Raw genomic sequence first — 13,241 nt, 5'->3', positions numbered from 1 at the left:
CTTGAGGTTCAGGCTGTTGGGAGGAGAGATGTGAAGGTTTTGCCAGGTAGAGGAAGAATTTGTACTGAAAGTTTCCACTAAGACAGCATTTGTTCCCACTAAGTGCATTTTCTCATTCTGTGTGTGGAAGAAGGGAATGTAGTGACCTGTTATCTCCTCATCTTATAATTGGTGCATAGCTTCCTAATTGAAACACAGAGTGCAGCCACCCGGCCCACACAGTGCATGAGGACTACAAGACACTTAACTCCAGAGCTTCCAAGTCCTTGGGGCAACAGGTGTGTTGGAGCTGGGACAAGGACTGCCAGGGGCCAAGGATCAAACTGTGCACAAAGCAGCAGTCAGTCTGCAGCTGGAGCATCCTTGTGGGTTCTGTTGGTAGGCACCACCTCTTGGAGTCTGCTTAGAGACCAAACAAACCTTTTTGTTGCTTCCTTCTGCACAGTTCATGTAGACACATGCAGGATGCCACCCAGCAAATTAAAAAAGGCTGTTGAGAAGCATCATTTAAAAATGGGTCGTTCCTACATATTCTGACTTCAGAGGTGTACATCTCTATAAAAAAAACTTTAAAAATCTAGAGGGAAAACTTGTTCATATGAAGCCATCATGTTGGCACCAGAGAGGGTTGCTGGATTCAGGCTGTTATGGGCGCTGTCTGGCTTTACCACTTCCACATGATGCAGACTCCACAGGCCTCAAACATACTCTGTTCCTCACAAAATATTTCCCTAATGTTTAACCAAAATTGCCCTAACAGCTGCTCAGCCCATACAAATGGCCACTCCTCTCTCAGAAACAAGCAAAAAACAAAACAATGCTCATGCCCTCTAACAGCCTTTAGTACTTGGAAGACTTATTTGAAGGCAATTAAAGCTGTTTACCATTATACACCCATGCATGGCTTATTTATCTGCTTAATGAAGGGATGCATTAAAGGCCAGTGTAACAGTTGAACTTGATTTATGATTACTTATTAAAATTGTATTAGAAACCTAAACATTGTTTTCCAGATGAGGTATATGCATCTTGGCATCCTGTCAGAACGCGGGCAATGTGGCAATGTGTTTCGGGAAAGAGAAATTTCAAACAGTCGAGACACCAAGGTAAACAAACAAGCTATATTCAGAATTCAGAGGCTGCCAAGTTTGAAGAGCAGCTGTCTCAATGTTTCCACAATTTCCACTGGAGACAATCCCTGTTAAACCCTACTTGGAGCATTTGCATCCTTTTGCTGGAACTGATTCCGGGGCGCTCAGCACAGTGGAGATGGGAACAGGCACCAGGACCCGGTGATTCCAGAAGGCTGTGGAGCAGCTGCCTCCTTTTGCTCACTGGAAGAGCTGCCCCAGCACAGCTGCTCTTGCTGACACTCCGACAAACGCTTCTACCAGTCTAGATTCCCTGGCATCTCCTGACTCAGCGTTCCAGCTTCTACAAACCTGGGGCTTTGGGATGAATTCTCTGTGTTTGCTGTGCTGGGAATCTGCATGCTTACCTCTAACTACAGCTTCTATAGGGCATCGGGGAACATTTCTATCATGCTATCTAAATCTGACTGCTGGAATGTTTCCACTCCTTGATGGACTCCGGGCTCCTAAAGGACACAAGTCTGGATTATTTTGAATATTAGCCTTCATCATTTAAGAAAAAAAATCCCTAACAAACCTAGAGCTTCAATCTATAACTGAGGGCTGAAGAACAAATGAGCATGAGTAATAAAGGTGTCCACACAGCATTCAGTTACACCATGCTAAGCAGTATATAAACAGCCAACCCAAACAATTTACAGCTTAAGGAGTTTCCTTCTATCTTAGAAAACTTCTCCCTGAACATTGATTGCTTTTGTCTTTCAAGTCCTTTCCTTCTTAGCACATGTACAGCATTCCCTTGGTTGATGTGAGAAACTGCATTAGTTGTGGATGTGTGTGGTATACATAATTGTTTCATTTTATAAAGTCGATTATTGAAACTACACAAAGACACCTTTCTTGATTATGCTTTTATCATGGAACTGAGATTTTGACAAGTTCTAAATCTCACCTCTTGCCTCTTCTTTTAACCAGATTCCCATCCTAAGCTTGTGATGAAGGTTGAGTATGGAAAACTTAAACCTAGGTAAATTCTGGTAGTAGCATTCATTGCTGCATGACTATTCTGGAATGAGCTATGGCAAACATTGCCAAAAAACTCTGGAAGCTGACACAAGTCTCATTCCTATATTTAACTGCTCTGGGAACATGCAGCTAAAATAAATGTCCCTGGCAAAGTGCAAAGGCAAATCTGTCAGCAGAAAGAGCAGATTGCCAGAAGTCCCTGAACATCTCGATCAAAGCTTTTGTCTTAATTTCTATTAAGGTGGTGCTATTTTCATTTAGGTTTAAAATAACATATCAGGAACTACATTGGCATTTAGAGCCACCTTGTCATTCCAACGGCTGAGAAGACTGCTGCTCTCCAGGCTGTTAACATGAAGGAATAGTGACATCACATGGACTATCACAGTAATCACAAAACCATCTCAATTCTTTGACAACTTCCAAAGGAGGATAGGATATTTCTGCTGCCACAGCAGGTTCCTGGAGCTGCAGCCTCAGGAACCAGCACAGCAGCCCTTGGTAGCTCCTTAGGACAAAGGCTGGAGTAATTCCCATGACAACAAACTTGTTTTCTGATAGAAGAACTCTGAGTTGCAGTTAAATGATCAAGAATGATGGTAGCACATCAAGCACTGATGGGAACTACTGCACACATTCACTAAGAGAACTGAACCCCGCACCAAACTGTAATCTCCCATTAAACTAAAAGCAAATTCAGCAACAAGAATGCCAGAATGTTTCAATCAAGGTTTTCCATTTTCCTTGTCTCCCTTCTTCCCCTCAGTAATTTACTGAAAACGTGAAACTCCCTTAGCTTAAGTAACTCTTTCTAAACAGGAGAATTAGGGTGACGGGTTAACGTCTGTAAGAAGCCTTATTTGGTTTCTCATTGTGAAAGCCTTGCTTCTGAAAGAACAACACATCGGCTGTTCTGAAGGACAAAACTTTTCTTCTCTGCTGAAACAAAATCGCTTCAGCTCCCTATGCTTTTTTTTTCTCCCTTGCTAAGTACTTCAGAAGTATTTTTTCTTTTCTATCTACTACTAGCCTGCCACATGTGACAAGCATACAACCATCACATAACTATTTCGGATACCAGCAACCCTTTAAAATCTGTACTGCTATCCATAAATTACCATATACACTACTACTGCTTAGTATGTGCTATCACACATCCTCCATCCAAAGCTGTATGCATATGTGTGTAACATCCACATCTCAAAAGCAAACACTCTCCTCCCCAAGTAGACTCAAAGGATGTTATGTTTCAACTCTTCCAATTCAAAATTCATCAGAAGCCCCATGCAAACCATTTAGCAGTTATGACTGGAAACCAGAAGCAGCTTCTCTGCTGTATAAAACATCTTTTCTCTTTAAACTGTGGCTTAATCCACAGATGGAGATTTTCAGGAGATGCAGGTTACATAGCAGCCTTTTCTCTACTGTGAATTAAGTACCTTTTGTCATATTACTTATCCGGTGTCACTGAGAAGATCTTGGCTTCACTGGCCCGTAAACCATCTGAGCCTCTGCTGGCTCCCAACTGTTGACATATTAAAGGGACGCAGTAAATTTGAGAACCTAAAATGAGAGCTCACTTGGGTTTCAAGTATACACACAGCTTAGGCATTCATTGGAGAGCTGTTACTATGTGTTACCAGCTAGCAAACAATAGACTCGATTTATGACTTGTTTGTCTAGCACCCCATACTTAAACATCTTTCCAGACAAGACTCTTGCTGAAAGATGCTTGAAATCTAATACAGGCCAGTAACAGACCATAGGGGGAAAAAGAAGAGAGACATCTCCAATAACAAACAGATTGACAGATAAGACAGCAATACATCTGAAATTACTGAGAGCTACTATGAAGGAAAACATTAAGGGAGGAAGGAATAGGGTTGATCAAAACAGCACAGTTTAAAACAGGTTTTTATTACAACTCCTTCTCCATCTGCCAACAGGAAGCTTATTATCAAAGCATGTGCGAGGATTGATCTTTTTCACTCTGTCAGAAAAATCACAACCCAAAACACATCTCATCCACTCACGGAACATACTGACTGTGAGTTACTAACTGAAGTTCTATTTCCACAAATCTGGCCCAGTAATCACTAGAACTGAGTTCATCTCCATTTGCCCTCCACTACAGGCAGGTGCAGACAGTAGTAAAATACACTAAAAAAAAGCACACCAAAAGCATTCTTCATTTCTTGGCAACTTTATGGATTTCTCATGACTGTTCAACATAGTAAAAATTATGACAAAGCTTCTCAGAGAGAAAGCAGGAGAGCTTAGTGTGATCCAACTACACCATAGAAGACAGCAGTTCGGAGGGATGGCTGAGCTGCTAACAATGCCTACAGCAGGCTCAGAATTTCACTACATCAAAGCTAACTTCCTACACTTTCACGTTTTCCCCCTCGCCTTCTATGGCACACCACCAGTGTAGTCAACAGAATCAAACCTAGAAGTTTTACATACCATTAGTACGTAATGTTCTAGTATAACACTTATGTTCCATCTTGGTTTACAGCAGAGATAAATTTCATTTTAACATTGACATAAATAGTGATGGAACAAAAACATTTGTATAGGTTTTTCATAGTTTATACTGGGTGTATATCTTGCTCCAGTTATCAGAGGTGAGGTGATTCATGATACATATCCAGAATGAGACTGAGACACAAAAAGAAGTCAAATGTTGTCCAACCAGTTTATTACCTGCAAAAACTCAGGCAGATTTTGAGACAAAAGTGTCTTTATGTATAGTATGTCACAGCATATTAATCAGAGATTATACAAACTGCATTTAATCCACTGATATAGGCATGGAATATAGTACAATACAATATTCATCACCTTTTAAAATAGTCTCAAATCTTTCTGACTGTGGGCTGCACGTTCTAGCAATTTGTGTGCGCAACACTAATACTCGGGATTCCCTTATTGACAGGATCAGAAAATTCTTAAACCTCCCCAGAAAACTGTTACATGGAATAGCCTACCATCATAATAAAAGGCTTCAATAAATCACTGTGCCAAAAAGATTAAAACAGGAAAAATCCATTTCAGGTAAAGAAATGAAAACAATAAACAGTAGGTAAGGCACTGTACCTACAAGTGTAGCAAACCAGAACAAAATCTCTCCCAATGGACATTTTTCTTTATTAGCTGTCATCGGTGCAGAACAATTAATATTCCCAGTGGATAAAACCAAAGTTAGTCACCTGGTCTTTACCTTACAAGAAGCTGCAAGGAGAAAACTCTCAGAGAGGAGAAGAACTTGTGGAACTTATATTTTACCGTGTTTGTACAGAAGCTTTACTTGCAATCGCTGACCTTCTAAATAATTATACATGAAATACTAATTCAGAAATGTGATTTAGAGGTATGGTTGTAGATAAAATATTACTTTTTGTATTCATGTGATCACAGTTCACAGTGTTTGCTTATTTGGGGTATGTTCTCCTCCCCAGGGAAACACTAATTGCATTGCTTAATGCTCTTTGCTTATTCTGTCATCATATTCGCTCCTTCCCCACCGGTGGCATCCTCAGAAATATGGAGATCCTCCAGCATTTCAGCCAGGCTGATCCGAGGGGCCCCATCATCATCTGTGTCACTCTCCACTGGAACATCCACATCTAAAAAAAATCAATTAAAAGAAGTGATAAAGGAACTGCTAAGCAAAAGAAACAAACCCCAAAACAACCTGAACAACTGCAAGTGAATGAAAACAAGCAATGAGCAAACAAACTCCATCATAAAACCCAACAACTCCAAAGAATAATGCTTGTCTTCTTGGAAAATGTGAAGTTAATTGGCAAATTAATTTTTCACCCAGCAAAGGTCTTGAGTGTCCAAGAAAACAGGCATTTACCCTCATGTTTTAACAAGCAATATGAACATCATTCAGTGCAAGTGAGATACTTCATGCTGCTACATTGCAGTGCTTCTCCAAGAATGAGCAGTTCAAATATCCAAATTTAGAGCTTCAGCAACAATATTTTTACTTACACAGCTATGATTAAATTACATGCAATTAAATTGTAAAAGAGGCCTTACTTCTGTAAATGTTGACATTTTTCCTTATGGCTTCATCTTCTTCCAGATCTTCAAGGAAGTCCTGGTATTGTCTGTAAACAAGGTTTAATGTATTTACTCACTTTCCCTTTGCATTTATGCAAATTTATAGGACAAATCAAAGCAAAAAAGCGCCAACAAAGGACTGTAGTCCTTCAATTCTGTCTTCTGATAACATTCTTACATTGCCAACTCATTCTCTCTGCTTTTTTCCTATTCTATTTTGATTACTATTAGCACCTACTCATTTCTAAAATATGTTTAAATTGCCTGTCCTCATTTAACTCTAATTGCCTCATTTTTTCTACCCTATTACACATTATTTATTATCTGCTGTTGCTGTTTCAGCTTTGCCATGGAACAAACTATAACAAACATGTTTTCACAAAAACAACCCTTAGCTAAAAAAACCAGCAGCCATAAGGTACAAACACAATAGCTCTGATATTCACCATCTGTCTCATGGTTACTTTTTCTTGGAAAAAAACAAAACAAAACAGTAAATCTGATAGCAGGGTTATCTTTAAGATACAGGATTTAGTTCATTCCTTGACCCCCCACCAGCCACCTCAATATCCACCTTCCCTGAAAACTCTGCAGTCAAGACTGAGTATTCTAAAAGCAGAAGGTGCATACATATGTTTAAAGCGCTTCCTGCTCTAGGGAAGATACAGAGACTCTATTAATAGTTTAGAATCTATTCTATTTTATCAGCCATCATCACACTCCTACAGAACCAGCAGCATTTGCTTGTGCCCCCGTAGCAGTCAGTAATGCATTACTAGGGTTTCTAATGCAAACACTAGGGGTTTCATCCTTAGCAAAAAGTGGTAAATGGTATTTTTAGACTTAGCGTGCTATCCGAGGTAGAAAGGACTTCAAAGCTTTGTGGTTGATACCGAACCTTTCATCATCTGTATCCATGCCTTCTCTGTCTCTTTCCAGCTCTTTCAGTTTCCAGTTTCTGCGATGCTGGCGCTTGGCACGGTCATAGCTCTTCTTTATCAAAACCTACAGTGGAAACCCACAGATATTTACAAACACACACACACGTGGCACAATATGCAACTGATAACCCACGTTAAGAAACCAAAGCAACACCCAAGTCTAGATTTGGGCAGCTGTAAAATCAGAACAAAGAGCAGACTCAGTCTTACAAACAAAATGAAGACAGTCACATATGACACCTGGACTTTTGGAACTCTGGCTCTAAAAAGTCTTAAATAGAATTCATACATGCCTGAAGAGGCATGTAAGAGTGTTCACCACAAAGTGCAGGGTAATTTGAGTAAGGTAGGTTAAAGTAAATGTATTATTCAAACACCACTCAAAAATATAAGTAGTGAGAAAATAATTCTCACTGATTGGATTCTATTCAAATTTCAGTATTAACATTTCCTTCCCTGAGCACCAGGCAACCAGTGTCTATCTGATATAAAGCCACTTTATTTTCCTGAGTAATGCAGAGAAATTTGTAAAGAGAAAAAATTATCTTACCACATCAGGGATATTTTGTGGGCTCATCTTATTCACAAACTCATCATTCAAGTTACAGTTGGCCAAGTCAAATCTGAAATGAAAACAGGTAGTTTGTACTTTCATTTTAGTACAGAAAAATGAACTCAAGGCTTTATATGCTTGCATTAAAGAGCACATGTAATGTTTGTGTTAAAGATCACAGTCTCAGTTACAGCTTCTCAGAAAAGCGAATGCTTCCAAACTAATTATAGAGAAAAGAAGTCCACATCTATATGCACTTGTTATAGCTGAGGAACTCTTAGAGCAAGCTGCTGTCCCCACATTCTGTTCAGTAGCACACTGCACTCGCCAGCCTCATGTATTTTCACAGTCTCTCTCATCTGCGTCTGACTTGTTATTCTAATCTACACTTTAGAAGTCAACTAACAGTTAGTTTTACAGCATGAGTTCTGCCAGAAGTTCTACTGTGTTATAACCATCTCTTCATGCCCAAGATAAAAGATTCTATCCCTTCTGCAGATTTCACTTAGAAAATCCACAACCGTCTTGACAGAGGCATGAACAGAATCCAAGTCAGCGGCATGAACTGAAATACCCATTCCAGCTCTCTAGCAAATTAATAACAGAATTAAGACAGCAGGTACCAGTACTTCCTTCTGTGTTTGCTCTTGAGACTCAAAACTTCCTTTCCACAGCCACATATAGAAAACTGTCAAGCTTCCTATGCAAACCCATAACCAAAATTCCCGCTGCAAGGATCAAACGCTTACTCCTATGGAATGTCTCATTAAAATAAAAACCAAGAAACAGAACAGACCCCAAGACAAGGTCGCCGGGACTTAGAATGTGTCCCAAGTGAGTGCAGCAGAAATACTGTTGATCTGTATCCAGCTCCGAAGTTTTCTTTACCCAGGCTTCAGCCAGCGTGTGCTTGAGGAATGAAAAATAAACACTCTTGTAATAAATGCAGCTTAACCTTCTGTGTTGTTAAAACATTTGCACTGCTACCTCAGCGTGTTAAACTACAGCTGTAATTAAGCTTTCTAGAACAGAAATCAAACACACTGCTTGCTACTGTCATTATACCATCTTCACAAAACGAAGGAATTAAGCAGGGCAATCACTTTTTTCTTTGTAACTTTCTATTACTTTTATCTTTTGAATGAGAAAGAACAGTTGACTCTTGTTCACTAATTCTGATTAAAAAATAATGCTTTTACACTTCAGAAAAAAGAACAGTAACTGAAGAGCTGCAAAGCTGGTATAAAATACAAATCTCTGTAATGGCACGAGAAGCAGGGCTTAAACTCTTCAAAAGAAAATAATGCCTTAAAAGCGGAACTCATGTCTTCATAATCTCCCAAACAAAACAACATCCACAGGAACTCTTACTTTATTTGATCTTGCCCCTGCACCTGCAGGTTTCTTCTTTTCTTGAACTCGACTGATATCCATAACAATAAATTCCTCAAGCTGCTTTGGGTTGAACAAGCTATTGAAAGGATGGCGCCAGTAGGTATTTCCATCGATTTCAGCAACTGGAAAAACCAAGAACCAGCAAAGACAATCACCAGGGAGAGAGTTTCTTTCAGATCAATTAAAACAAAGCTCTAGCCAAAATGTAGGCAGCTACAATGCGTTCCATTCAAGACTGTTATGAGAACAAACTATCTGGGACACGATATATACAGTAAACGTAAACTCTGGCTATGGATGTAGCCTTATTAGAGGCATTTTACATTACAAACACATTAAAATATAGAGAGGTCTTCTCATTTGAGGCATATCCCTGACAAATCTAAGTGCTTGGCAGAGCACTACAGCATCCACAAACCTAGCACATTTTCCTAGGACAATAAGGGAATTAGGTTTAGAGATGAGTTAGGTCTTTCTTTGCTATTAAATCTCTACGTCAGTGAGATTTACGTCTCAAATACATTTACAACAGTAAGGTGTAAAAATACAAGATTTTATGTAAATAAATTGTGCCAGCAGATTTTTAACACATGATGCCATAATGCAGAAAAAAAAAACCACACTTACTTTGCAGAGTGTTTGGATCAATGAGGTGGACAGTACTTGTGACTCTAATGCACACACAGATCTGGCTCATGTTACCGAGACTCTGTGCCAGTTTTGGTGACAGACATACAACATTGTCCTGCATGCAAAGAGAAGATGTTTTACATTCACTTTCCTTTAATTTTTAATCAAGCCTTTAACGAAATCAGAAACATGGATTTTTAAATTTTAGATTTTCAGGTCCCCACCCAGCATCCTGCCAACACCTGCTAGCTAAGTTTCAAGCTCACTGGGAGGAAACCCTTCTGTCCCTCTACATGTAAAATAAACGATGTCTCTGTCTGCAAAACCAAACTCCAGCCACTTCATACAGTACCCTGGAGATGAAACAGAAAGAAACTACCTTGCACACTGGAACAATTTCCACGGAGAAAGTGCTTTTGTAGTTGTAGACATTACTGTGAACATCGTGTGAGGTCAAGCGCTGGGATGACTTTGACCTAAAGAACATAAAATTAGAGCCTTCAAGCAGCAAGAAAGACACTACTTGAGAGAAGATAACAGAAGATAACCACCACTAAGTGTAGTATATAGCTACAAACAGCAAATTCATTAAGGAATTAGAAAAATGCATGAAGGGTAGTTTCACAATAGCCAAACAGAAAACATGAGAATTCTGCAGAAGGGTTTTTGTCTATTTAACTAGAACACAGGCTCATTACATTTTCACTCACATAACTTGTTTAAAATGAAGGATAACAGATACTTCCCAAAAGCTTTTGAGTAGGGCAACAGATGTAAATAACGTACCTGGATGGAACTGTACACTGAAGAAAGTCTACCATCTTCTGAGCGTGTTGCTTTGAAGAATAGTAAAAATCCAGGCCATCTGAAGGAAAACAAAAAAGCCTGATGAACACACTATGCAATGCATTCAAAAAGAACATTCTTCTTTTTCATACCCACACATAGTTATTAATGCAAGCAACATAATCCAGGTTTGTCCATTCTACCTCCAGATTAACAAGCCATCTCACCGTGGATTTCCTTGATGCGAAGTGTATTTTGATGAAGCCTGTGTTTTAAGATCAGCTGCTCCAAATAGTAGAAAGTCTTTTTGTGCAGAGTCTGTAACAAAGCCAGAATAAACTCATCACAGTCATGTCAGAATCCCCTACAGCAAGTGCAGTATGGCTGGAGAATAAACATTCATATGTAGAGATCACCTAGAAAAGGAAGAGTACAAAGTCTAACCCAACCGAAAAGACTTCAGAGAGGTGGTAAATGTATACCAAATTATTTAAGGCTTTTGTTTCTTTCTTTTTCTTTCTTTTCTGCATACCCTGTTGCTACAGATATCTTTTTTCTTTAAAGAAGACTGAAATATTTATAAACAATCTGTTCCACTCTTTCCAGCAGTGCCTTAAAATTTCTAAACTAAAAGCAGAAGGAAAAACCACTAAACTCATTACTGTGGCAGCAGACTAATGTAGGCACATCATTTCCTGAGAAAACAGAAAACCATCCAAAGATTTCTCTGCGTTATTGTACTGCCATCAACAACTGAAAACTCAGCTTGTCTGTACCTTTTGTCTGACTTGAACCACAGCTTTCCAGAAATCCTTAGCTTCAATCCTATGACAGTCTTCACACATCTGCGGCTGAACCAGATATTCCACCACAAACACCTGCTGAAGAACTGCTCCATTTATCACCTGCAAAACAGAAGTTGAGACAGTTTTATGGGGACAGTTGATAAAATCCTTCAAATTTTGCCATTTGGGTCCCAATCATCAAATTTAAGTAAATCCACATTTTGTCAAGAGAAGCCATTCAACACACGCTGTGTTTTATTGGAGAGAACCACTTATCTAAACAGCAACAAACAATCAAACAAACAATAACAAGGATAAGGTTTGCCACAAAAGCTTTTAAAAACACAGATTACTGTAGTTCTGTTACCTCCTTCTGAACAGTCAGTTTCAGCTTCAGTCTCTTAGAATGTGGTTCGGTCCAAATAAAGCCTGCATCGATCAGCCGGACCTGACAGTGGGAATAAACAAGGGCTCAGCCTGAAGAATGAGCAGCTCGAGCTAACAGAAAACACAAGCTTATGGTACAGCTCATTGTTCCTCCAATGAATTGTATGAGAGCAGATTGTTATTACTAGAGCTTGCTATAACGCGCTTAATAACCTCCATACCAACACAAATGGCTGCTCTGGAGTGATGGAACCCAGCACAAGTCAGTCAGATTGTACTTCATGCAGTGCTAACAGACACGCTGTGAAATACTAATAATTCATTACCCACCTTGCTAAGTGAAGCTTTAATTTTTTTAAGACACAAAGCAAGAAGCTCTCTTGATTCTAAGGCACATTGAATCCAAGTTCCTGGAGGCTGAAGGTACCTATAAGAAAGAAAACACATTGTGGCATATGATGTGGCTTCAATAAATGACATCATTCAAAAGATAAGCAGCTTCAACTTCAGCCTCCCTGATAGAATAAGGTAGATAGATAAAGTCCAACCCCCCTGTTACAGCAGGGTGCACAGCCAGGCATCCAAATGATGCTGAGATTTTATGTTATCATATTCAGGGAAGCACGTGAGAGCTGCAGGGCTTCCATCAGCCGATGGCCCTGCCTGGTTATTACAATTAGCGAACGTTTTAGGCTGGAAAGGACCCTTAAAGGCCTTCGGTGCCACTGCCCACAAGGCCCACAGCCCGGCCCGTGGCAGCGCAGCTCTGGGCGCCCACCCGTCTCGCTCGGCCCCACCTCTCGCACTGCTTGCAGAAGCTGACTCCGATCTGTTTGGGGATGCCCTCGGTGATGTCCACGCGTGCCCTTAGGCAGCCCACGCACATGTTGGCCGGGTTGGGCGGGATGGGCACGCCGCAATGGCAGCAGAGGCTGAAGGACAGAGAGCAGAAGAGTCAGCAGCCGCAGCCCCCGCGGGGGGTCACCCCGAGCCCGGCCCCTCCACTCACATGTTGCCCTGCGTGGGCGCCGCGGGAGCCGCCAGGTACTCCATGGCCGGGCGGAACGGGGCGACCGGCAATAGGAACACGAGGACGGGAAACGGCACGGAGCGGGGAGGGACTGAGAGCCGGGTTCCGGGATGGAGAGGAAGGGGAGGAGAGAGGGAGGGATGGAGGCAGTGCCGCCGCGAGAGGGCGCTGGGCAGGAGCCGAGGTTGGGAGAGGCCTCCGCGCTGAGTGCTAAGGGGTTGACAGCAGGGAATCATAGAATGAAGCATTGGTTTCCTTTAGGTTGGATCTTAGGAGGAAGTTTTTCCCCCAGAGGGTGGTGATGCACTGGAACAGGTTGCCCAAGGAGGCTGTGGATGCCCCATCCCTGCAGGCATTCAAGGCCAGGCTGGATGTGGCTCTGGGCAGCCTGGGCTGCTGGTTGGTGACCCTGCACACAGCAGGGGGTTGGAACTCGATCAGCACTGTGGGCCTTTGCAACCCAGGCCATTCTGTGATTCCTGCAATTTGTTTTCATGCAGCAGAAAAAGCAGAGCAGGATTGCATCAACACATTGCATGTGGT

General features: G+C 41.0%; 1 protein-coding gene across 1 annotated transcript; it reads right to left on the bottom strand.

Annotated features, from left to right (window-relative positions):
• Positions 1-4,801: 4,801 nt before the first annotated feature.
• On the bottom strand, positions 4,802-12,798 carry NMD3 (NMD3 ribosome export adaptor). Its single transcript, XM_015872222.2, has 15 exons — positions 12,678-12,798; positions 12,466-12,600; positions 11,999-12,095; positions 11,649-11,729; positions 11,273-11,401; positions 10,724-10,814; positions 10,497-10,575; positions 10,090-10,186; positions 9,708-9,825; positions 9,057-9,202; positions 8,482-8,594; positions 7,683-7,755; positions 7,090-7,196; positions 6,168-6,238; positions 4,802-5,746 (listed from the first exon to the last, which is right to left on the bottom strand). Exons 1-15 carry the CDS (start codon positions 12,719-12,721, stop codon positions 5,613-5,615), a joined length of 1,515 nt encoding a protein of 504 aa, XP_015727708.2. The 5' UTR covers positions 12,722-12,798; the 3' UTR covers positions 4,802-5,612.
• Between the last annotated feature and the right edge of the window lie 443 nt (positions 12,799-13,241).

The sequence above is a fragment of the Coturnix japonica genome, chromosome 12, assembly GCF_054131305.1.
Source record: "Coturnix japonica strain WE chromosome 12, WE-NBRP24, whole genome shotgun sequence".
Lineage (NCBI taxonomy): Eukaryota > Metazoa > Chordata > Aves > Galliformes > Phasianidae > Coturnix > Coturnix japonica.
The sequence above is the reverse complement of the archived record's forward strand: the minus strand, read 5'-3'. Positions and strand labels throughout refer to the sequence as shown.